The sequence below is a fragment of the Chionomys nivalis genome, chromosome 9 (assembly GCF_950005125.1).
Source record: "Chionomys nivalis chromosome 9, mChiNiv1.1, whole genome shotgun sequence".
NCBI lineage: Eukaryota > Metazoa > Chordata > Mammalia > Rodentia > Cricetidae > Chionomys > Chionomys nivalis.
In genome coordinates this window covers 22,077,446-22,099,679 of record NC_080094.1, presented here as the reverse complement: position 1 = coordinate 22,099,679, position 22,234 = coordinate 22,077,446, and the positions used below count along the sequence as shown (strand labels likewise).

Here is a 22,234-nt window from a genome sequence, read left to right as displayed (position 1 = left end):
CATAAGCAGACTTCTCAGACAAGCCAGTGTCAGCTGTCCTTCTTGTCCTCACCTAAACCTGTATTACCACATGACTTTTGCTTCTCAGAGTCCAATAGCAGAGGATACTGTGAGTTTTTATTTTTTAAAAAAGTGTGTGTGTGTATACAGTCACTGTGGTCTTGCCCATCCCTTTGCCTTTTGGTATAGTTGTGTTCAGCCAAGATTTGTGTCTGCATTTATATAGCATTTATAAGGCTGTGGAGACAAACAGGCTGAAGGGTCTGGGAGAAGAGAATGATTAAGAACAGGGTATGAAGCCAGGTGTTGGTGGCACCTTTGATCCCAGCACTCAGGAGGCAGAGGCAGGTGGATCTCTGAGTTTGAGGACAGCCTGATCTACAGAGCAAGTTCCAAGACAGCCAGACTATAAAGAGAAATCCTGTCTTTTTTTAAAAAAAAAAGGAAAGGAAAGGAAAAGAATGGTGTGTGTGTGCACACGTCAGTTAGATAGTTCAGAACCAACTCCTACCAAATGTCTACTGACCTCCACAAGCATGTCGTAGCATGTATTTGAGTGTTTGCATGCACAGTAAATGTAAAAAAGAAAACAAGGTAGGTAAGGACGAGTGAACCCTCCAGAGTGTGGAGACAGGCCTCTGACTGGTGTGGTGTAGGAGCCTAAAGCCCTAGGTGGAAGTGTCTTCCCACCTGGCTCCCTGGGCTTTGCCATCTCAGCCTCATAACCTTCCAGGTAGAGGACTTGAAGTCTCAGCTGGTAACCCAGGATGACTCCCACAGACTGGTGAGACAGGAGATTCAAGAGAAGGTGAAAGAAGCTCAGGAGTGTAGCCGGATTCAGAAGGAACTGGAGAAAGAAAAAGCCAGGTAGGCTGGAAAGCCAGAGGGGTGGCTTGCCGTCCACGCGTAGTCACAGTGGCATTGGCTCTTCTGCACAAGGTTCCCTCCCCATGCCTCACTCTGGCTACACTTGGAGCCGCCGAGAGTGGACATGGTCTCTGCTTTAAATATTACACTTGTTTTATTTCATACATGTTTGGAGAAGACCTTTTATGGACCATTGTCTATTACAATGTGGACCCTACCCCAATAGAAGTTATGTTCTGTGAGGAAATTTTTAATCGAATAATTTTTTAAATAAGCTGTTACAGATTATTACATATGGTATGGAGGAAAGAGATAAGGTGCTACTAGAAAGAGAGAGAGAAAAAAACTGCTTTAGAAAGATATATGGAAAAATCTTTCCCTGGAAGTTGCATTTGAACTAAATGCGAAACCACACATGGTGGTGCACAGCTTTATCCACACAGGAGGCAGAGGCAGGCAGATCTCTGATGCTGGCCACGGGTACAATGTGAGTAACAGGACATCCTGGGCTATACAGAGAAACCCTATCCTAAAAAAAAAAATTTAAAAAATAAAAATAAATTGAATACTAGGGCTGGCGAGAAGGTTCAGCTGGTAAGGATGCTTACTGCCAAGCCTGTGACCTGAGTCTGGTCTACAGGAGCCACACAATGGAAGGAGAGGACCCGCTCCTGAGGGTTGTCCTTTGACCTCCATATGCCCCTCAACACACACAGTAAATAAGCAAACAGAATGCTAAACAATGAAACAGAGCCACCCCTGCAATCGAAAAGTTCTGCTCAGGAAGAGCAGAAGGCCTGAGGCGAATGCAAGCATTCAGTGTTCGGTGAAGCCACAGTGTGGTATGACCATGTTTGCTAAAGTCCATGGGAAGGAGCTTGTAGGCTACATTTAGCAAGAAAATGTAAGGATTTCAAGTAAGGAAACCAACATAGTCAGACTTCCGATGTGTTGGAAGAGACTGAAATGGCCTGGAACATGGAGCGGCATGAGCCCATTCAGAATGGGGAGCAGCATACACTCAGTGCCCCAGGGGTCTGAGAAGGAAGGGATGATCTCTTTGATAGTAACAACTGCGTCCTAAAAACAAGTCAGGAGGCTGGTGTAGGTGTCCAAATGAGAGTTGGCAAGAAAGTAGAAGGGAAGGGAAGAAGATAAGAGCTTAAGATACATTATGGGGTTAATCCAATTATATACAGTTATAGATTGGATGTGGGTAGGATGAAGAGGAAACTGGAATGGTCATGGCTTCCATGCTGTGACTGTAAATGAAAGAGCCATTCCCAGAGCCAGGGGACAGAGAGAGATGATTGGGTGGGGGATTGGGAGCACAGAGGGATGGGAATATAGTGAATTTGAAATATGTGCATATATTTATCAGATATATATTTGAAATGTGTGTATAATTTATCAGAGAAGAGTAAATTTGAGTGAAATGAGTCCTCATATGTATGAAGTTCCTAGGAGCCCTTAGAGCCCTTAGTAGGTGTTAAATAGACAGTTTTTACTGACCCCTCCAGTCAGCATTGCTGTTTCTGTTTAACAAGCAATGCCCTGACTTGAACGGTCAGGTGAAGCATGCTCTCACCCCTACCTCTCCAACCTGTGTTTTCAGCCTGGCACTGTCGCTGGTGGAAAAGGAAGGAAGGCTCCAGGTTTTACAAGAAGCCGACTCTGTTCGACAGCAGGAGCTGAGTTCCCTGCGCCAGGACATACAGGAGGCCCAGGAAGGGCAGAGAGAGCTCAGTGTACAGGTGCCCCACTGAGCCGTGCTCTTAGAGGGGCTGGGTGAATCGTTTTTGTCCTAAGAACGGGATAGGCTAGGGACCTCAGTGTCCCCACCAGTAGGGGAAAAGTGAGGCTGGGAAGGCCAGGTGGGAACCTGACCTACAGATAGATGAGCTATGTTCTCTGTGAGGAACCTGACATCTTGAACAGAGCGTTCCCAGAGTGCCCAAGTGGGCCGAATTCTTGCACAATCACTTGCAAATGTGCTTTATCTAGCTGGCAAAATACAACAGGAGGGACTTGGAGGGCATCAGCAAATACCCCACCCGGATCGGGTAAGCACCAGCAAGATGACTTCCATTCTCAATTTGCTCACTGAGACCCAAACCTGAGCCTGGAGGAGAGATGGCATTGGGAAGGAGAGAGAAGGGACTCGGGTCTGCCGTCATGCAGTCTGGCTAGCCCGTGCCGAGGTCTCAGCGCAGAGTTAAAAGTCGCTGCGGGGGCCGGCATATCTGTTTGCCTGGGAACATGGCCAGGTCCTATTAGTATAGCCTGAGCCCTTGTGTCAAATGTTGGTCACCCCCAGTTGTCAGAACTACTCATTTCAGGGCCCTTGCTACCTGCCGCAGAGCTGGGCCCAATGGACTCCTCCCCATCCAGGGTCAAGTGCGGGAGGATTGAGGAAAGGGTGCCACGTGCTCGCTCAGGGAGTCTACTTCCTCTGGCAGGTGGGACTACTGAGGCAGGAGGTGAAGGAAAAGGAGGCGGACTTTGTAGCCCGGGAAGCACAGCTGCTGGAGGAGCTGGAGGCCTCACGCATCACAGAGCAGCAGCTACGTTCTTCTTTGTGGGCCCAGGAGGCCAAGGCAACCCAACTGCAGCTGCAGCTGCACAGCACTGAGAGCCAGCTGGAGGTACTGGCTGCAGAACGGCAGCCAGAGAAGCAGGCCCAGGCCCAGCTGGCTAGCCTCTACTCTGTTCTGCAGCAGGCCCTGGGGTCTGCATGTGAGAGCCGGCCTGAGCTGAGTGGCGGGGGCGACTCTGCTCCTTCCCTGTGGGACCCTGAGAAAGGTGAGGAAGCCAGATGAGAGCTAAGTCTTGTAAAATAGCATCGAGGTTAAGGTGGCAAATGCTGTAGCTGCTTCCAGGTAGCCTGAATCCCAGTCTGTCTGGTAGCAGGCAAACCATTTAAACCTCACTGAACTTGATTTTCCTTGACTATAAAATGGAAGTGTTAAAAGTCCTACCTTAGAATTTTTCCAGGATTATAAACATAAAGAGCTAGGCCAAATGTGGGGTGCCTGCCTGGAACCCTAGCACTCAGGGCTCTGTAGAATTTTAAGTGCTCCCAGCCTGAGCTCCATAGTGAGTTGCTGGGTATCATGGTGCCTTCTCGGGTGGGGGTTGGAATAGGAGGATTGAGAGTGCAGAGTCATCCTTGAGTACTTAGTAAATTTCAGGCCAGCCTGGGCTCCATAAATCCTGTCTTTAAAACATGACAAAAAATTTTCAGCTTGGGGGGCTGGAGAGATGGCTCAGCGGTTAAGAGCATTGCCTGCTCTTCCAAAGGTCCTGAGTTCAATTCCCAGCAACCACATGGTGGCTCAGAACCATCTATAATGAGATCTGGTGCCCTCTTCAGGGGTACAGGTACACATACAGGCAGAATATTGTATTCATAATAAATAAATAAATCTTTTAAAAAAAAATAAAAAAAAAAAATTTCAGCTTGCACTTGAAAGCATAGCGGCCAACAGCCAGCATTATCTAACACAGCAGTTCTCGGCCTGTGGGGGTTGAATGACCTTTCACTGGGGTCAAATACCAGACATCCTGCATATCAGATATTTACATCACAGTTCATAACAGTAGTAAAATTATAGTTATGAAGTAGCAACGAAACAATTGTATGGTTGGGGTCACCACGAGATGAAGAACTGTATTAAGTGGTCGCAGCATCAGGAAGGTTGAGAACCGCTGGGCTAATGGAAAGTGTACGAATGGACCACCTAGAAGGGATGCTTTGGAGAGGGGAGCCAGCAGGAAGGCCAAGGCCCTGTCTGGGGAGGGACGGCTGCCTCTGACTGTGGCAGTCAGGTGAGAAGTGTTTTCCTCTCTTCCTCAGATCAGAATGGAGCTAGGAGACTCTTTAAGAGAGGGCCCCTCCTGACCACCCTGTCAGCCGAGGCTGTAGCATTGGCTCTCGAGAAGCTTCATCAAGACCTGTGGAAGGCTCAGCAGGCCCGGGTATGTCCTCTGCTTTCCTCCTTCCTTTTCTTGACTTTCCCCACGATGCTCAAACAGACTGGTAGCATGGAGGAAGATGGGTCAAAGGGTGCTGCTCATCCTGAGCTCGGCCTCTGTCACTCCGCGGGTTGCTTACTGCCCGACAGACGTAACCGAAGCATCTGGGTTTCTGGAGCCTTGTTTTCCCTTGGAAAGTGGGCGGATCATGCTTCCCTTCCCCTGCCGCCTCTGCCCTCACACAGCACTCCACACCCCACTGCTGGGAGTGGGGGTCTTGAAGGAGCCCTCCACACTGTAAACCCTTCAACACAACACATGGGTTTTATTTTGTATCATTTCTCGTCCGAGAATTTATGCATAGTACCGAGTCCTCTGAGAAGTCAGGTAAGCTGGGAGCATTGGAATTTGAAGTCACCATTTATAAGAACATTCTAGGCTTAAGACTGAGCTAACTCCACCTCACTGTGCCTGCTAGTCAGTACTGAGAGCTGCCTGTGCACCACCACTCAGAGCTGCTGATACAGAATGTAAAGACCCAGCCCGCCTTCAAGGAGTCCTCCATGGGGAGCCCAGGCTTCACTCTGACGTGGAGCCGACAGAAGGACTGGCTCACACACGGCTAGAGCATGTCAGGGGAGAGGTGACCGTGTTCTGAACTGTGAGGGGTTCCTAAGAGAGAAGGAGTGGCTGGAATAGGACACTGAGCAGTTACTTCAAAAGAAATAATCCAGGTGGGGTGGCACAGGCCTGTGGTCCCAGAATTCGGCAGGAGGGTGATCGGGCGTTCAAGACAAACCTAGACTTTGTGGTTACTTTAAGACCAGCCTGGGTTATGTGAGACATCTGAAATAACAACAAGAACATAGGCCCAGGGGTGCCCCTCAGGTTCACCCGCCCTTCAGGGAACTAAATGCAGAAGGGTTTTGAGCAGTGGTTCTCAACCTGTGGGTCGCAACTTTTTTGGGTGTTGAACGGCCCTTTCACAGGGGTCAGATAGCAGATATTTATGTTACAATTCGTCACAGAAGCAAAGATACAGGTATGAAGTAGCAACAAAAATAATTTTATGGTTGGGGATCACTGTAACAAGAGGAACTGTATTTAAGGGTCACAGCCTTAGCAAGCTTGAGAACTGGTTTAGAGAGTAGGGTCATGGTGGCAGAGACTGCAGAGTATGGACAGTTTGAGCTCTACAGAGCAGGAGCTCAACCCTGCCCTTCCTTTCCCAGGATGACCTGAGGGACCAGATCCTGAAGCTGACACAGCACCTGGCTGATACGGAGGCCCAGAAGAGCCAGGTCCACTCAGAGTTGCAGGACCTGAAAAGACAGCTCTCACAGAGCAGGGAAGGTGAGATGCTCGGGGCAGCAGGCTGACAGGAGGCAAGAGCAGGTGGTGACAGGGACGGAAGACAAGCTAAGGCACGTGTGAGGGACGGTGAGCCTCTTCAACTCTAGTTCCCCTTTGCTTGGCCTTTGTGGGCGCACTGGAAGAAGGAGTTAGAAGGAACAGATTTCAAAGTCTGGTGGAAGTCGCTGCTTTGGCCGCTGTTCGTCTCTGCAGGGAGTTGGTTTTGGTTTTGCTTTTTAGTTTTTAAAATTGCATTTACTGTGGGGGGGAGGGTGTGCCATTTCACATGTGGAGGTCAGAGGGCAATTTGTGGAAACCAGCTCTCTTCTACCTCACAGGTTCCCCAGGCATCCTGCCTAAGTAGTCAGGTGTAGTAGTGAGAACTTTTCCCTTCTGAGCCTCAGCCCATGCAAAGATTTTTTTCTTTTCAAGCACAAAATCCTGGTGACCCTGGGCCGGAACTATCAGACCATAAAATTGTGTTTGTCATCATTTATCCATGTTTCTTATTTTTATCATTTCCCACTATGCCCTCAAAATTAGCCTTTGAGGACTAAAGGATTATTGTGAGAATAATTTACGTACTGTGAGAAAGGCCAGGCAGGGGAATCAGGAAGAACATGCTGTCCTGTCCCTCTGCCACGGACTTGGAGGGGTGGGTACCACCTGGAAAGGAAAGGAGCCTCAAGACTGTTCCCTTCTGAAGTCCTATTGCAGAAGGAAAGAGGTGAGCCTTTTTAGGGTTCTCTGAGGTCTGTACACACAGCTGTCCTGGGGCATCTTCAGACTCGAACCACCTACAAACTCATATGATTTGGGATTAGAAGCGGCTGCTGCTGTCATGACCACTGCCTCTCGTGTCTAGAGAACGGATCTGAGGACCCCTGGGTGTTGAGGATAGGAAGTGTAGGACGGTTGGCAGCCCGTGCCATGCTGTGCCAGGGCCCGCGGCTGACACAGGTGCGAGGCTGGAAGCAGCTGCTGATAGACAGGCGAAGGCACAGGACACTGGGTGTCATTTTCTCCTCCTTGGCTGTGTTCCCCTGGTATTCTGATCCCTGTCCTCCATCTGGTCTACACCCTTGTATTCTCCCACCTGCGCCCATGCACCTGACTCCAGCACCTCTGTTCTTTTCAAAGAGAAATCCAAGTGGGAAGGGAAACAGAACTCCCTGGAGTCTGAGCTGAGAGACTTGCACGAGACTGTGGTATCCTTACAGAGTCGCCTGCGGCAGGCAGAGCTGCAGAAAATGGAAGCTCAGGTAAAGTGCTGATCTGGGGAAGAGTGCCTCAGGAGTAGAGTTTAGAGTTCACGATCCTGCCTCTCAGACCCACCTTGGCCTGTGCTCATATGCCTCCCACCTTCCCATCATGAAGGTCATAGTGAACCTTCATCTAATTACTTTTTCTGAATTAAGATTAGACTCTTATTCCTATTCCTTGCTCTGGAAGATCGGGGTCTAGAAAGCTCTTTGCATCAGGCTATCTCCCCTGGACATAGAGGAGCCCTGGAAGATGGTAGGGACACTCCTGTATAGGATCTGCGTAAGTGGAATACATCACTTCAGTCCTTGCTAAGACCTGGTCGCTGATGGTGCCATAAAATAAAAGGCCAATATCAGAGTGACAGTATCTCTCACTCTGATAATAATTGTGGCCAGGCAGTGGTGGCACACATCTTTAATGTAAGCACATAGGCAGGCAGATCTCTGAGTTCGAGGTCAGCCTGGTCTACAAAATGAGTTCCAGAATAGCCAGGGCTACACTGAGGAACCCTGTCTCAAAAGACCAAAATAAAAAGGAAGTTATCTTGTCTTAAAGCATTTTGCCTCTTGTTTCCAGAATGAGCGAGAGTTGCTTCAGGCATCCAAGGAGAAGCTGACTGCCCAGATTGAACATCTGCAAACATGTGTCGCAGAAGCCCGGGCTCAGGCAAGTGCAGCCGGTGTCCTGGAAGAAGATCTGAGAACGGCTCGCTCAGCACTGAAACTGAAAAATGAGGAGGTCGAGAGTGAGCGGGAGAGAGCCCAGGCTTTGCAAGAGCAAGGTGAGCTAAAAGTGGCCCAGGGGAAGGCTTTGCAGGAGAATCTAGCCCTGCTGGCCCAGACCCTGTCTAACAGAGAACGGGAGGTAGAGACGTTGCAGGCTGAGATCCAGGACCTGGAGAAGCAGCGGGAAATGCAGAAGGCAGCTCTGGAGCTGCTCTCCCTGGACCTGAAACAGCGAAGTCAAGAGGTAGACCTGCAACAAGAACAGATTCAGGAGCTGGAGAAGTGCAGGTCGGTGTTAGAGCACCTGCCCATGGCCGTCCAGGAGCGGGAGCAGAAGCTGTGCCTGCAGCGGGACCAGATCAGAGAACTGGAGAAAGACCGGGAGACCCAGAGGGGTGTCTTGGAACATCATCTCCTGGAACTGGAGAAGAAGGCTCAAGTGATTGAGTCCCAGAGGGGGCAGATTCAGGATCTGAAAAAGCAGCTGGTGACACTGGAATGCCTGGCCCTGGAACTGGAGGAAAGCCGTCACAAAGTGGAGGGCCAGCAGCAAGTGATTGCGGAGCTGGAGGACCAGAGGGAAATGCAGAGGGTGGCTCTAACCCACCTCACCCTGGACCTGGAAGAAAAGAGCCAGGAGCTTCAGGCACAAAGCACCAAGCTCCATGATCTGGAGAACCACGGCACCCGTCTGGCGAGAGAGCTGCAGGAGAGGGACCAGGAGGTGAAGACTCAGCGCCAGCAGATTAAGGAACTACAGAAACAGAAAGAGCAACTGACTCAAGATCTAGAGAGGAAGGGCCAGGAGCTGATGCTGCAGAAGGAGAGGATCCAGGTTCTGGAAGATCAGAGGACGCTACAGACCAAGATCTTGGAGGAAGACCTGGAACAGATCAAGCATTCCTTGAGAGAGCGTGGGCAGGAGCTGGCCTCCCAGCGGCAGCTGATGCACGAGCGGGCAGACGATGGGAAGAGCCCTAGTAAAGCCCAGCGTGGGAGCCTGGAGCACTTGAAGCTGATTCTGCGTGATAAGGAGAAGGAGGTTGAGTGCCAGCACGAGCGCATCCAGGAACTGCAGGAACACACCAGCCAGCTGGAGCAGCAGCTCCAAGGCCTGCACAGGAAGATGGGTGAGACTAGCCTGCTCCTGACCCACCGAGAACAGGAGATAGCGAGCCTGCAGCGGCACCTCCAGGAAGCCAAGGACCAAGGGGAGCTGAAAGAGCAGGCACTTCAGGGTCAGCTGGAGGAGGCCCAGGGAGCTCTGACCCAGAAGGACCAAGAACTGGAGGCCCTTCGTCAAGAACAGGAGCAGACCCGGGATCAGGAGGAAAGCATGAAGCAAAAGGCAAGTGCTCTGCAGGCATCGCTGGAGCAGGCCCACGTGACAATGAAGGAGCGCCAGGGGGAGCTCGATGATCACAGGGAACAGGTGCAAAGGCTCCAGGAAGAGCTGGCAGCAGAGGGACGGCAGGTGCTGGCCCTGGAGGAGGTGCTGGGAGACCTAAGGGCTGAGTCTCGGGAGCTCGAGAAGGCTGTGCTGGCCCTTCAACAGCAGTGTGCTGAACAGGCACAGGAGCATGAGGCCGAAGCCAGGACCCTGCAGGACAGCTGGCTGCAGGCCCAGGCCACACTTACAGAACAAGAACAAGAGCTAGCAGCTCTGCGAGCAGAAAATCAGTATTCCCGCCATCAGGAGGAGGCTGCCTGGGGCCAGGCAGAGGCTCTGCAGGAGGCCCTCAGCAAGGCCCAGGCTGCCCTGCAGGACAAAGAGCAGAGTCTCCTTGAGCAGGCTGAATTGAGCTGCACTCTGGAGGCCAGCACTACCACCTTGCAAGCTACCCTGGACACCTGCCAGGCACGAGCCCGGCAGCTGGAGGAGGCCCTGAGAAAGCGAGAAAGTGAGATCCAGGCCCAGGCTCTCCAACACCAAGAGGTTATGCAGCAGCTCCAACAGGCCCTTTCCCAGAAGGAAGAAGAGCTAAGGCAGCAGGAGGAGCAGGGGCGGCTGCTGGAAAAGGCTCTGGCCCAGAGGAGTCAAGAAAATGGGATCCAAGAGAAGCAAGGTCTGGAACAAGAGAGAGAAGAGGAGGCAAGGGACATTGTGGAAAGCCTAAGGGAACTACAGCTGACTCTAGCCCAAAAGGAAGAAGAAATTTTGATGCTGAGGGAGGCCCAGCAAAGGCAAAGTCTGGACACTTCTTCCCCAAGCCTCAGAGCCTTCCCAGCAGAGAAGCCAGCTGCACAGTCGCCTCCAGCACAACAGGAGCTGGAGCGGCTGCAGAATGCCCTGAGGCAGACAGAAGCCAGGGAGATCGAATGGAGGGAGAAGGCTCAGAACTTGGCACTGTCCCTGGCCCAGAGCAAGGTCAGCATCAGCAGTCTGCAGGAGATAGCTGTGTTCCTACAAGCCTCTGTCCTAGAGAGGGAGTCAGAACAGCAGCGGCTACAGGTGAGTCACTGTGTGGAGAGACAGGCATGGGGCAGAGTTTGTTAGCTGATTGCCTGCCTGTGGTACCTCAGACTGAGAGAACGAGGTGGTGAGCCCTTCTGTTCCTCAGCTGGCAGAGCAGATGAGCTACTGTAATCACTGAGGACCATGCCGGATAGAGGCATTTCAGTGTGCTCTGAGCGTGCTTCAGGGACACCCAGGCTTCCCAAGGGTGGCACCAAATGGTTTTCTGGTAAAAGTAGTGTTTAAGGTTAAGTTGGAAGGAACTGGAAGGGAACTAGCCAGGCACAGTGCAGGAGCAGCCCACGAAGATGAAGAAAAGCGGGATTGAGGAGGGTGAACTGGGTTTGAAAGTAGAGTGAGGCACCGAGGGAACGCACAGGGACATTGCAGCAGGCAGCTCAGTGAAGGGCCTGTGATAGGAAGGGGTGAACTTGAAAGTAGGTGGTTGATTACAGACAGTGCTTCTCAACCTGTGGGTCCAGACCCCTTTGAGATCAAATGACCCTTTCACAGGGTTGCCCTAGACCATCAAAAATATCAGTGTTATGATTCATAAAATTATAGTTTTGAAGTAGCAACAAAATCAATTTATGGGTGGAGGTCACCATATGAGGAACAGTCTTTTTTTTTTTTTTTATTGAGCTCTACATTTTTCTCTGCTCCCCTCCCTATCTCTCCCCTCCTCCCTTCAGACTTCCCCCAAGGTCCCCATGCTCCCAATTTACTCAGGAGATCTTGTCTTTTTCTACTTTCTACTTCCCATGTAGATTAGATCTATGTGAGTCTCTCTTAGTGTCCGCATTGTTATCTAAGTTCTCTGGGATTGTGGTTTGTAGGCTGGCTTTCTTTGCTTTATGTTTAAAAACCACCTATGAGTGAGTACATGTGATAATTGTCTTTCTGTGTCTGGGTTACCTCACTCAAAATAATGTTTTCTAGCTCCATCCATTTTCCTGCAAAATTCAAGATGTCATTTTTTTCTTCTGTGTAGTACTCCACTGTGTAAATGTACCACATTTTCCTTATCCATTCTTCATGAAGATCTTTTGCCATTCTGTAGGCTGTCGTTTTGTCTTGTTGACCATGTCCTTTGCTTTACAGAAGCTTTTCAGTTTCAGGAGGTCCCATTTATTAATTGTTTCTCTCAGTGTCTGTGCTGCTATGGTTATATTTAGGAAATGGTCTCCTGTGCCAATGTGTTCAAGTATACTTCCCACTTTCTCTTCTATAAGGTTCAGTGTGGCTGGCTTTATGTTGAGGTCTTTGATCCATTTGGACTTGAGTTTTGTGCATGGTGATAGATATGGGTCTATTTTCATTCTTCTACATGTTGATATCCAGTTATGCAAGCACCACTTGTTAAATATGCTTTCTTTTTTCCATTTGATATTTTTTGCTTCTTTATCAAAGATCAGGTGTTCGAAGATGTGTGGATTGATATCCAGGTCTTCTATTTGGTTCCATTGGTTCTCCTGTCTGTTCTTATGCCAATACCAGGCTGTTTTCAGTACTGTAACTCTGTAGTAGAGTTTGAAGTCAGGGATTGTGATGCCTCCAGAAGTTCTTCTATTGTACGAGATTGTTTTGGCTACCTTAGGTTTTTTGTTTTTCCATATGAAGTTGAGTACCGTTCTTTCGAGGTCTTTGAAGAATTTTGCTGGGATTTTATTAGGCATTGCATTGGATCTGTAGATTGCTTTTGGTTAAGATTGGCTTTTTGTTGTTGTTTTTTTGTTTTTCAAGACAGGTGTCTCTGTGCTGCTTTGTTGCTTGTGTGTGTGTGTGTGTGTGTGTGTAGGTATGTGTAGGTATGTGTAGGTGCCTATGGAGGCCAGAAAAGGGCATTGGAGTCTGTGGAGCTAGAGTTAGAGACAGTTGTGAGCTATGCCACAATTGGTGCTGGGAACCAAATTTGGATCCTCTGGAAAAGCAGCAGGTTCTCTTTACCACTTAGCATTTTACATATTTAAACATTTTTACATTCCATTGTTCTCAGTTTTCACTACCCTCGAAGGAACTGATACTCTGTCCATTTTATCGTTGAAAAATGGCAGTCAGGGACTTGAGCTTGTCCAAAGTCAGACATCTGGTTGAAGTGGTTAGCTCTGACAATCTGAGGAGGGCTCAGGGTTAGACCATGTGGCTCTTCCTTTCCCTGTGAGCTTATCTCTCACACACACAAACACACACACATACCACATACATACACACACACTCCCAGGTCTGTCTTCCATCTTGAACATGGTCTGTTTATGAAGAGGGTAGAAGAGGAGACAACCTTGGATATGAGTTTGGCATAGAGTGGTTTTTGTCCTTGGCTCTGAACCTCAGGAGGAGTTGGTGCTCAGCAGACAGGCTCTGGAGGAGCAGCAGTCATGTGGCCCACGCTCAGCCAGCAGAGCAGACCAGGGGCCCAAAGATGGACAAGACACACAGCCTGGAGAGGTGAGCTGGGCCCCGTGGCGTAGGAGGAGCCCGTCAGCAGCTTGTTCCCTCCTTTAGGAATGGGCCTCTGACCCAAGCTGACAAATTGGTCCCTTTTCCCTCCATCTCTTCTCCCTGTCTGTCGGGCTGCCTGGATGAGCATCCTGGGTCTCCCCTGCAGGTAGCTGTGGCTGAGCCTAGTCCTGGGGCAGAGGAGAAGGAGCAGTGGACACAAAGGCTGGAGCGTCTGCAGCAAGCAGTGGCTCAGCTGGAGTTTGACCGGAGCAAGCTGCAACACCACAACACACAGCTGCGGACTGCACTAGAGCAGGTCTGGAGCTTTGGCAGTGCCCCTCTGGGGCCCCAAGTTTCCATTTCTTGTGCCCGTTTCTGAGTTTTATTAAGCTACAGCAATGTTTGTCTGTGGAGCCTGCTGGTCATGCATGAGAGCAGATTAGCTATGACAGTGGGGACAGCTCACGAACAACCCACACAGCCAGCCTGAAAGCCGGCCGGCCTCCTCTGTACCAGGAGCACTTCTGTGTTTCCTACCTTATGTCGTCCCCCCAGCCCAGGCAGGAGTCTCACTGCCCATGGCTTCCAGCTCTCCGCACTCACCCCTGCACATGTGCTGACTCCAAATCAAGATGTGTTTCTCTCTTGCGTATTGGCAGGTGGAGCGAGAACGGAGGAAGCTGAAAAGGGAGTCCATGCGTGCATCCCGAGTAGGATCACTGGAGATGAGAGAAGCGATGGCTTCATCCCCTACACAGCAGGTTACCTGTTTCCCCTGCCTCTTTCTTCCTGCCCCTATAGAGACTCAACCCTCTGTAGTGCATATCCCAGGCCAGTATAGACATAGAGACAGCCACTCGAATTTAGAGAGCGCCCCCACCCTCCGGCTTGTCTGTCCTTGCCTTAGGAGGAGGTCTGACATCAGTGGGTAACTGCAGTCAGGGACAGTGGGTTCAGATCCGCTCACTCCCAGAGCAGTGCCTCAGGTTCCCCGGTTACCCAGAGTCCCCGGCGTCCAGTGGCTGTGTTGTGCTTTCCAGCCCAGGGTTTTCACCACAGCTCCACATCTACGAGCCCCTTAGTTCTAAGTTTACAATGTTAGTGTTCTGATATGTCCTGGCACAGAGCCCATTTTCAGGGAAGGGTAAGCTGTTCCTATCAGCATGGGCCGAGGAACTGCTTCTCATCATGAACATCTCCAGCTTCACCCCACTTTTAATGAATATTTCCCAAGGGCAGATACTTTCTTTGCCTTCATCCCAAGGCTGCCACAAAACAGATCCACCATGAATCCTTAATGTTAAATAAAAAGGTTCCTCACAGCCGGGTGGTGGTGGCGCACGCCTTTAATCCCAGCACCTGGGAGGCAGAGGCAGGTGGATCTTTGTGAGTTCGAGGCCAGCCTGGTCTACAAGAGCTAGTTCCAGGACAGGCTCCAAAGCAACGGAGAAACCCTGTCTCGAAAAACCAAAAAAAAAAAAAAAGGTTCCTCACAGAAGATGCTGCCCACGATGCTGCTGTGGGCCCTCTAGGGCCTCCCCTTGGCCTGGAGCCATGCCTCAGGCTTCATTCAGTTCAGGTACTCCTGGCCCTCAGGATGTTGCCACCTCCCAGGAGTGGGATGAGTTCAGCACTGCCTGCTCAACAGATAGGACCCTGGAAGCCTCTCTGGCCTTGAGCCAGGGGCAGAGGTGGGTGCTGTAGAAACTCCAGAGCGGACAGCCCATTCTGACAGGTCTGTTTTTATCTCCCTCAGGATGGAAGAGGAGGTCAGAGGGGTTCCTCGGATAGCATGCACATGGTTGAGCTTCAGAGAGAGGTATGTTCTGGAAGGATCCATCTTCTATTCCCCCTTTCCCTCACTGTACTCAGGCAGTGAGTTTTGTGTCTGTGTATTTCCAGCTGAGAGGGAGAATCTTCGACCCCAGAGAATTTTGATCTCCATAGGAGGCAAATGTGATCCAGTCTCAGCTCCCCCTGCAGGGTGGCAGAAAGTCTGGGGCAGCCTCCAGGTCCGTCCTCACAGAGGGCGAGAAAACACAGAGGGTCCAGGGCAGCCTCCAGGTCCGTCCTCACAGAGGGTCCGGGGCAGCCTCCAGGTCCGTCCTCACAGAGGGAGAGGAGACACAGAGGGTCCGGGGCAGAACAGGACAGGAAGCATTGAGGCCTGGCCCGCGGCTGAAGGCAGGCAGGACTTGGACAGTAGCAGAGGGACTCAGACACGGTCAGGCAAGCTGCCATATCCAGGAAATTAACGCCTCCTGTCACCTATGCCTTACCTAAAGGTCCCACATTCCTCTTTCTCCTCCCTCCTCCTCTCCACACCTTTCTCCTGCCCTACGTAGGAGTAATGAAGAGATAGATAGGATTCCTGAGCCTCTCTCAGAATCAGTGTTTACTGTCGGCGGGCTGAGTCCAGCTGGACCTGGGCTGTGCTTTGTAGTCTGTTACATTTCTGTGAAGCCCCTGACTCAGAGTCTGAGACAAGCCTTGGGACTTGCTTTTTCCTGGTGTGTCCCTCAGAGCTGCCCTCTAAGGCCCTCCCCTCACCTTAGTTCTGGATGGTCCTGAGAGTCCAGTCACTTCACCGTGTCTGCCATCTCACCGTTCCCGTCTGAGGCATGGAAGTTTAGTTGGAGATTCTCAACCTTGGCAGTATCTTAGAGCCACATGGGGGAGGAGTTTTGGAAAAACACTGATACTGGGGCCTCACCCCATTCTAGTTAAGTTGGAATGTTTCCTCCCAAAGATGTGGTGGAACTTGTTCCTGATCCAAGTGTTCTATGTGTTGATTAGATTGTGGTTAAGCCTGAGCACACACATTATTGAAATCATCAAAATTAAAACTCTGGGTATTTGAGCAAATGTAAATTTCCCTTGAGTGATGTTAGTGAGGGGCTGGAGAGATGGCTCAGCAGTTAAGAGGATCTAGGTTCAGCTCCCATCACCAACATGGTAGCTCACAACCACCCCCAACTCCAATTTCAGGGGATCTGATGTGCTTCTCTGACCTGTAGGCACCAGGCACACATGGCGCACATACATATGTGCGGGCAAAACAGTCATACACTTTTTTTTTAAAGTAAATCTTTTAAAAATTAAAGAAAATAAAGTTGTTGAGTTTAATTATGCTTGTAGCGCCCCATGTCATCTGTTGTCCTAGTTCACGATAAAACACCCTGATGACAGCCATGGACAGGAAAAGGGTTTGTTTTAGCTCTCAATTCCAGGTACCAATCCATTGTTGCAGGGAAGTAGAGGATGCCGGAAGTCAAAGCAGCTAGTGGCGTCACAGTCAGCAGCCAGGGTGAATGCATGCATGCCTACTGCTTAGCTCACTACAGTGCAGGACCATAGACACGTTGTTTATGTCAGTAAGGCAGTCTCTTACAGACGTGTCACAGGCCACCCTGATGTACGCAGTCCCTCACTGAGGTCTTCTCAGGTGCTAGATTGTGTTGACATTAAACCAGCCATCATAACTGTGGAGTCAGCATTGGGAATCACTGGATTTGGAGTCCATGAGACCCTTCTTCTAACACCAGAGCCTGATTCTGAGATTCATATACATACAGAGTTGGTTCCAGCGTGGAGCTGCAAGAGCACAGAGCAGAAGGGCCAGGACAGCTTCAGAACCTTCAACTGCTCTCCTCTTTGGTTTTCCTGTCCACTAGGTAGCCCTGCTGCGAGCCCAGCTGGCGTTGGAGCGGAAGCAGAGGCAGGAGTACATTGCGCGATCGGTGCAGACCAGCCGTGAGCTGGCAGGCCTCCATCACAGCCTGTCTCACTCCCTCCTCACAGTGGCCCAGGCCCCCGAGGCCACTGTTCTGGAGGCTGAGACCCGGAAGCTGGATGAGTCCCTGAGTCAGAGTCTGACTTCCCCAGGACCAGCCCTGCTACATCCCAGTCTGAACACTGTTCACACTACGCCCAGGTAGCAGCCACAGCCAGGGGGCACACATCAGATGACTGCAGAGGGGGGTCACAGCTCCTCGCAACAGCTGCGGGTTTGCCAAAGGCAAGATTTAGCTCTTACCCAGCTAGAAGGCCCAGGTCAGCTGATAGTCCCAGGAAGAAAATGGGAACCCTCCAGGCTGGAGGCGGTTGCATCTCACATGGGAATGAGGCAAATCACATTTGCTTGCTAACCTACTGTTACCCAAGAAGTGCCTTGCCCTGCCCGTGGGCATCTGTTGTCTTTCCCTGTTGAAGCAACCACAGTCTGTACTAAGCCTGAAGGCCCCAGCAGCATGTGGGTGTTCTGTCCTGGGCAGGAGCATCCTGAATGCATTGAGTGCAAGGAGTGTTCACTGCCTTCTTGGCTTCAGTGTCTCCGCCATCTTCCCCTTCATCAATAAATTCCAGGTCTCTGCATCCATCCTGGGCTGCTGTCTCCACTTCTGTAGCTGGGCGGAAGCAGGACATCAGGGCAATTAAGAAATATACTGCGCCGGGCAGTGGTGGCGCACACCTTTAATCCCAGGGAGGCAGAGGCAGGCGGATCTCTGAGTTCGAGATCAGCCGGGTCTACAAGAGCTAGTTCCGGGACAGACTCCAAAGCAGCACAGAGAAACCCTGTCTCCGGGGCAGGGGCGGGGGGAGAGAAACATACTGCATGAGATGCTGTCTAGCTGGGAAGGTTACAGAAGCCAAGCCTGGTCCAGCCTCAAGGGTGACTGATGAGAACCGTGTAGCAAGTCTGGTGAGATGCTTGACACTTGCTGCCAAGCCTGACAACCTGAGTTCTATCCCGTCTTACACGATGGTAGGGAAAGTTGCCCTCTGACCTCCACACATGTGCAGTAGCACATACATGCCCATACATGTGCACGTACATATAAACAATAAACAAAAGGAGAACCAGGTAACACGTTAACGGTTTAGACAGTCCTGCATATGAGCAGAAGTCCTGTGGAAATTCCAAGGAAACGAGGGAGGCACCCGAGAGTGCTGCTGAGCACCCTGGTGGGGCTGGTCTATCTGTGTCTGTATCTGTGTCTGTCTGTGTCTGTCTGTGTCTGTCTGTGGCAGAGGGTGGGACCAAGGCTAGAACCAGATTACAGCAGGCTTCTAGCTGCAACCCAGACAGTAAGTGTGTAACTGTTAACTTGATTGATGAAATAACCAGGCCAGCTTGGAGATAAACAATTTTATTTTTACTTATTATAAGGGGAAACTCACGCCACAAGAATGGGAAGTCCAAGCTCTACTGTGTCCTGCAGGAATCACCCAGAGAGAGAGAGAGAGCACCTGGTCCATCCCAGTTTTTCTTCCTGGGCTCCAGGTAGCCACGCCTTAATTAGGTTCCACTTCTTAGAGGTGATTGGTTAACAAAGCTTCCCCCATCACCGGTGTTCTGTGCTTGAGCTGAGCACGCTGTGCATGTGCTCCCACGCTTTGTATTCTTGACCATGAAGGCCTACATGTGAGTGCCTGTCCATACACACACCTACACACATGCAGGCAGGACCTGGGGGGGTGGGCTTTGGTCTGAACACCATAATGGAACCACTTACTTTGCTGTTCAGACTCAAATCCAGAGAGGGAGGCCTAGCACATGAGAGTGGGGTGTGCACGTCAGCAGCTGAGTCCTGTCCTTTAGCCCTTGTTCCCTCTTTCGCCATCTAGTGACAGGCTGTTTCTAGAGCTGAGAGAATAGAACTTCCCTTCTAGGGAAGACATAGGGTGATAATCACTCTCATAGACTCACCCTGGACCTCAAAAAGAGCATCAGCTAGCTGGTCCCTGTTGTGCCCTGGGAAGGGGACTCCAGACAGGGAAGGGCCCTGAAAAGGCCAAAGGCAGCTGGGGAACTGTGTAGGGGCTGGAGAGGTAGTTCAGGGGTTAAGAGCATTGGTTGCTCTTGCAGAGGACCTGTGTTTGGTTCTCAGCCCCCACACAGTGACTCAGGACCACCCGTAACTCCATTTCCAAGGAATCCAGCTTCCCCTTCTGGCCTCTGAGGGCAGCAGGCATGCACATGGTGCCCGCGCACGCGCGCGCACACACACATACACATGCAGTCAGACACTCATACACAGAAAATAGTTTTTAAAAATCAGTGCAGAACAGGAGAGGAAGGAAGAGGGGGATGACTGTGCACACAGAACTTTGTCCTCCATGCTAAGAAATCAGGTAATACAATGAGATCATGCTGACCATGCACACCAGACCGTGAGTTCCAGCACTGGTCACTCACCCTGGCTATCTAGCTAGCTGCCCATGTTATAATTGTGCCCTGGCTAGCCTGAGTCCCTGCCCACTGCGGATCAGAGCCGCATCCTCTGTACCTTATTCTGTTCATGCCTCCGAGGAAATCAGACCCTCTCCCAAAATCTACAGTTGAGAAAGAACTGGAGATGGTGAAATTCTAGAAAGTTCTTGAGACTTAAGAAAATCCCTTAGATGTGCCCAGCAAGGCAGCAGAGATCCCCACATTCCCCCCTCCTCCTCAAGAACTCTCATACCTCCATGTTGAGAATGTCCAGCCTATCTCCATACCTTTTCACTTGGGACACCGGATCAGCAAGATCCGGGGACCCCTTCTGCCTCCAGGAACCCTGGTATTCCTGAGACGGGTGAAGGGTCCTGGGGTTTGCTCCTTACACCTTCCTCAAAGCTGCGGGTGGTGTCCTGACTTATCCTGGGAACAAGGCAGAAACTGACAGAACCTGGGGCAAGCCTGACCGGCCTACCTTCTCCTTAGTACCTACGGAAAGCCATGTAAAATTGGTTGATCCTGCTGCGGCCAGAGTTCCCCAGCATGACACAGGGCACACAGAGGAAATCAAAAAGGTGCACGAGGGGCCTGGGAATCACTTCTTATAGCTCCTTCCACACTTTTCCAAGCTCGCTTACTGAGCTCATGTCCTGGTAACAGCAGAAGAAGTTGGGGTTCTAGCACCAGCCATCAGTTCTGGGGGTGGGGGTGGGGTGAGCCCAGGGGCCAAGATTGGAGAGGAGAGAAGCACACAGAAGCCAAAGGATGGGGGATGAACTGGGCCTGGGGAGGAAAGTGAGCAGCTCAGGGCCCAGTGCTGTCCACTGACCAGCCACCAGAGAGCTTGGTCCTCCTCAGGTACCCCACGGTCTTCTCATAACATGCCTCAAAACAGGTCCATCCTCCAACTGTATGGTGGCAGGTGGGGCAGTTGGGGGGTCCTTGAAGGCAGCCATGCTCCCCGAATTTGAAGCACAGCCAGTTACAGTGCCGTGGTACCATGTATGTCCATTCCTGCTGGGGTGCTGATTCATGTGTCCAGTTCAGGTAGGGAGCCCTCAGTCACAAGACGAGCCCCCAGAAGACCTAGCAGTACTCCATGTCTGGCCCAGACAAGAGCTCATGTGGCAGGCAGCAGACTGACTTCACCTCCTGGAAGGACATGGGGCTGAGGCCATGGACAGTGCCAGCATTCCTCCACGCTGGCTCCAGCATCACCTTCACCCCCTGTCCATTTTCCTGACCCCAGGGAGAGCTCTGACTGGGCCTAGAGGGAAGATGTTGGAACAGACAGAGAGAGCATAGTTTTCTGCTGAGTGCTCTCTGCAGAAGGGAAGCCTGGCTGTCAGTGAAGGAGAAATAAGGGTGCCTAACTGGGTACACTCGTATGTGTGTGTGTGTGCATGTATGATAGAAATACATTTAATATATATGTATGAAGATGTTATAATGAAACCTATTATTGTGGATAACCAGTATATACTAATAAAAACATTTCAGAGCTCGGTATGGCAGTACATGCTTTTAATCACAGCTCCCGGGAGGAAAAGGCAAGCAAATCTCTATGAATACAAAACCAGCTAAGGCTACACAGTGAGACCTTGTCTAAAATAAAATAAACTTTGCTGGACAGTGGTGGCTCATGCCTTTAATCCCAGTACTTTAGAGACAGAGGCAGGTGGATCTCTGAATTCGAGGCTAGCCTGGTCTACAAAGTGAGTTCCAGGACAGCCAGGGCTACACAAGGAAACCCCTTCTCGAGAAAGAAAAAAAAAAAAAAACTTTGAAGAACTCTGTAGGTGGAAGGGAAACCATTGGCTATTATGGGCATATAACCACTCAACAGCATAGCATGGGATTCCTAAAGAGATTTATGACTCAAAGCAGGAATTCTAAATCAAAACCTTTAAGCTCAGGGCTTAAGAAAGAGCTCAGCGTGGTTGACCCTGGAGTGCTTGTTGTTCTTTCAGAGGACCCTGGTTCAGTCCCCGGCACGCACACACTGGATGGCTCACAACTGCCCCTAAGTCTAGCAGGGGATCCAATGAGCTCTGCTATCTTCATAGAAACACATGCAGATACACGTACACAAAAATAAACCTTCAAAACAAAAACCTCCCATGAGATGCCGCGAGGCTGAGACGGGTGGTGTCCAGGAGTTCTGGGCCAGCCTGGACAGCACAAGGAGACCCTGTTTCAAAATAAAACTCAGGACCACTTCGTTTTAGTCAGCACAGCTGGATTAAGCCGAAGTCATTCCTCTACAGCCAATGGGTCACAAGAGAATGCGAAAAAGGGCTGGCTTACTTTCCACTCTATAGCCTAGGCCTGGAGGGGTGGAAAGGGTGGGTGAACTGCCTACGTTCTATACAATGATTTGGGATAACCCAGAAAGCACTGGGAGTAACGCTGGGGAGCTTTTGAGTTAAGAACCCAGGGTACTTTGAGGTCCAGTAGAACTGGGTTCCATTATTGATCAATTTGCGCTTGAGAAAAATGAAAGCTAACTCCCACTTTCTTTTAAAAATAATTTTTAAAAATATATTTACTTATTTGTGTGCGGCCACGGGAGTGCCACGGCAATCGTGTGGAGGTCAGGAGGACATTTTGCAGGAATCAGGTCTCTCCTTCGGCCACGTGGGTCCTGGGGATCAAACTCAGGTGATCAGGATTGGCAGCAAGCGCCTTCACCCGCTGAGCCAACTCGCCACTTCTCAGGGCGGAGATTCTCGAGTCTTAACCGCATTGGAAACACCTCGGAGCCACTTTTGGACTTTCCGATACGGTCGGCGGGGGACAATTATTTGCACTTGGAACCAATTCGAACTGATGCTGCTGCAGCTACTGCGGGAGAATTGTCAGTAGCGCTCTCCTAGCAGGTTCTAAGGTCCGACGAGAAGCGCTTAGCACTGGGGCATCGCTCAAGCTCCGCCC

General features: G+C 50.7%; 2 protein-coding genes across 3 annotated transcripts in view; one reads left to right on the top strand and one right to left on the bottom strand.

Moving 5' to 3' along the window:
- Positions 1–18,488, top strand: part of Cep250 (centrosomal protein 250) — a 47,236-nt gene extending 28,748 nt beyond the window's left edge. For both annotated transcript variants that reach the window (XM_057780307.1, XM_057780308.1), the window contains 12 exons: positions 734–867; positions 2,483–2,621; positions 3,327–3,669; positions 4,724–4,845; positions 6,075–6,195; positions 7,336–7,457; positions 8,038–10,638; positions 12,973–13,086; positions 13,247–13,396; positions 13,740–13,841; positions 14,837–14,899; positions 16,755–18,488. In XM_057780307.1, coding sequence (XP_057636290.1) covers positions 734–867; positions 2,483–2,621; positions 3,327–3,669; positions 4,724–4,845; positions 6,075–6,195; positions 7,336–7,457; positions 8,038–10,638; positions 12,973–13,086; positions 13,247–13,396; positions 13,740–13,841; positions 14,837–14,899; positions 16,755–17,018 — 4,275 coding nt within the window. In that variant the 3' untranslated portion in view covers positions 17,019–18,488. The remainder of the gene's footprint in view (positions 1–733; positions 868–2,482; positions 2,622–3,326; positions 3,670–4,723; positions 4,846–6,074; positions 6,196–7,335; positions 7,458–8,037; positions 10,639–12,972; positions 13,087–13,246; positions 13,397–13,739; positions 13,842–14,836; positions 14,900–16,754) is intronic.
- A 290-nt stretch (positions 18,489–18,778) lies between these two features.
- On the bottom strand, positions 18,779–20,401 carry C9H20orf173 (chromosome 9 C20orf173 homolog). The gene is given in 3 exon segments (XM_057780309.1): positions 18,779–19,950; positions 20,130–20,150; positions 20,153–20,401. Coding segments are annotated over 3 exon segments (438 nt in total). The 3' UTR covers positions 18,779–19,782.
- Positions 20,402–22,234: the final 1,833 nt, after the last annotated feature.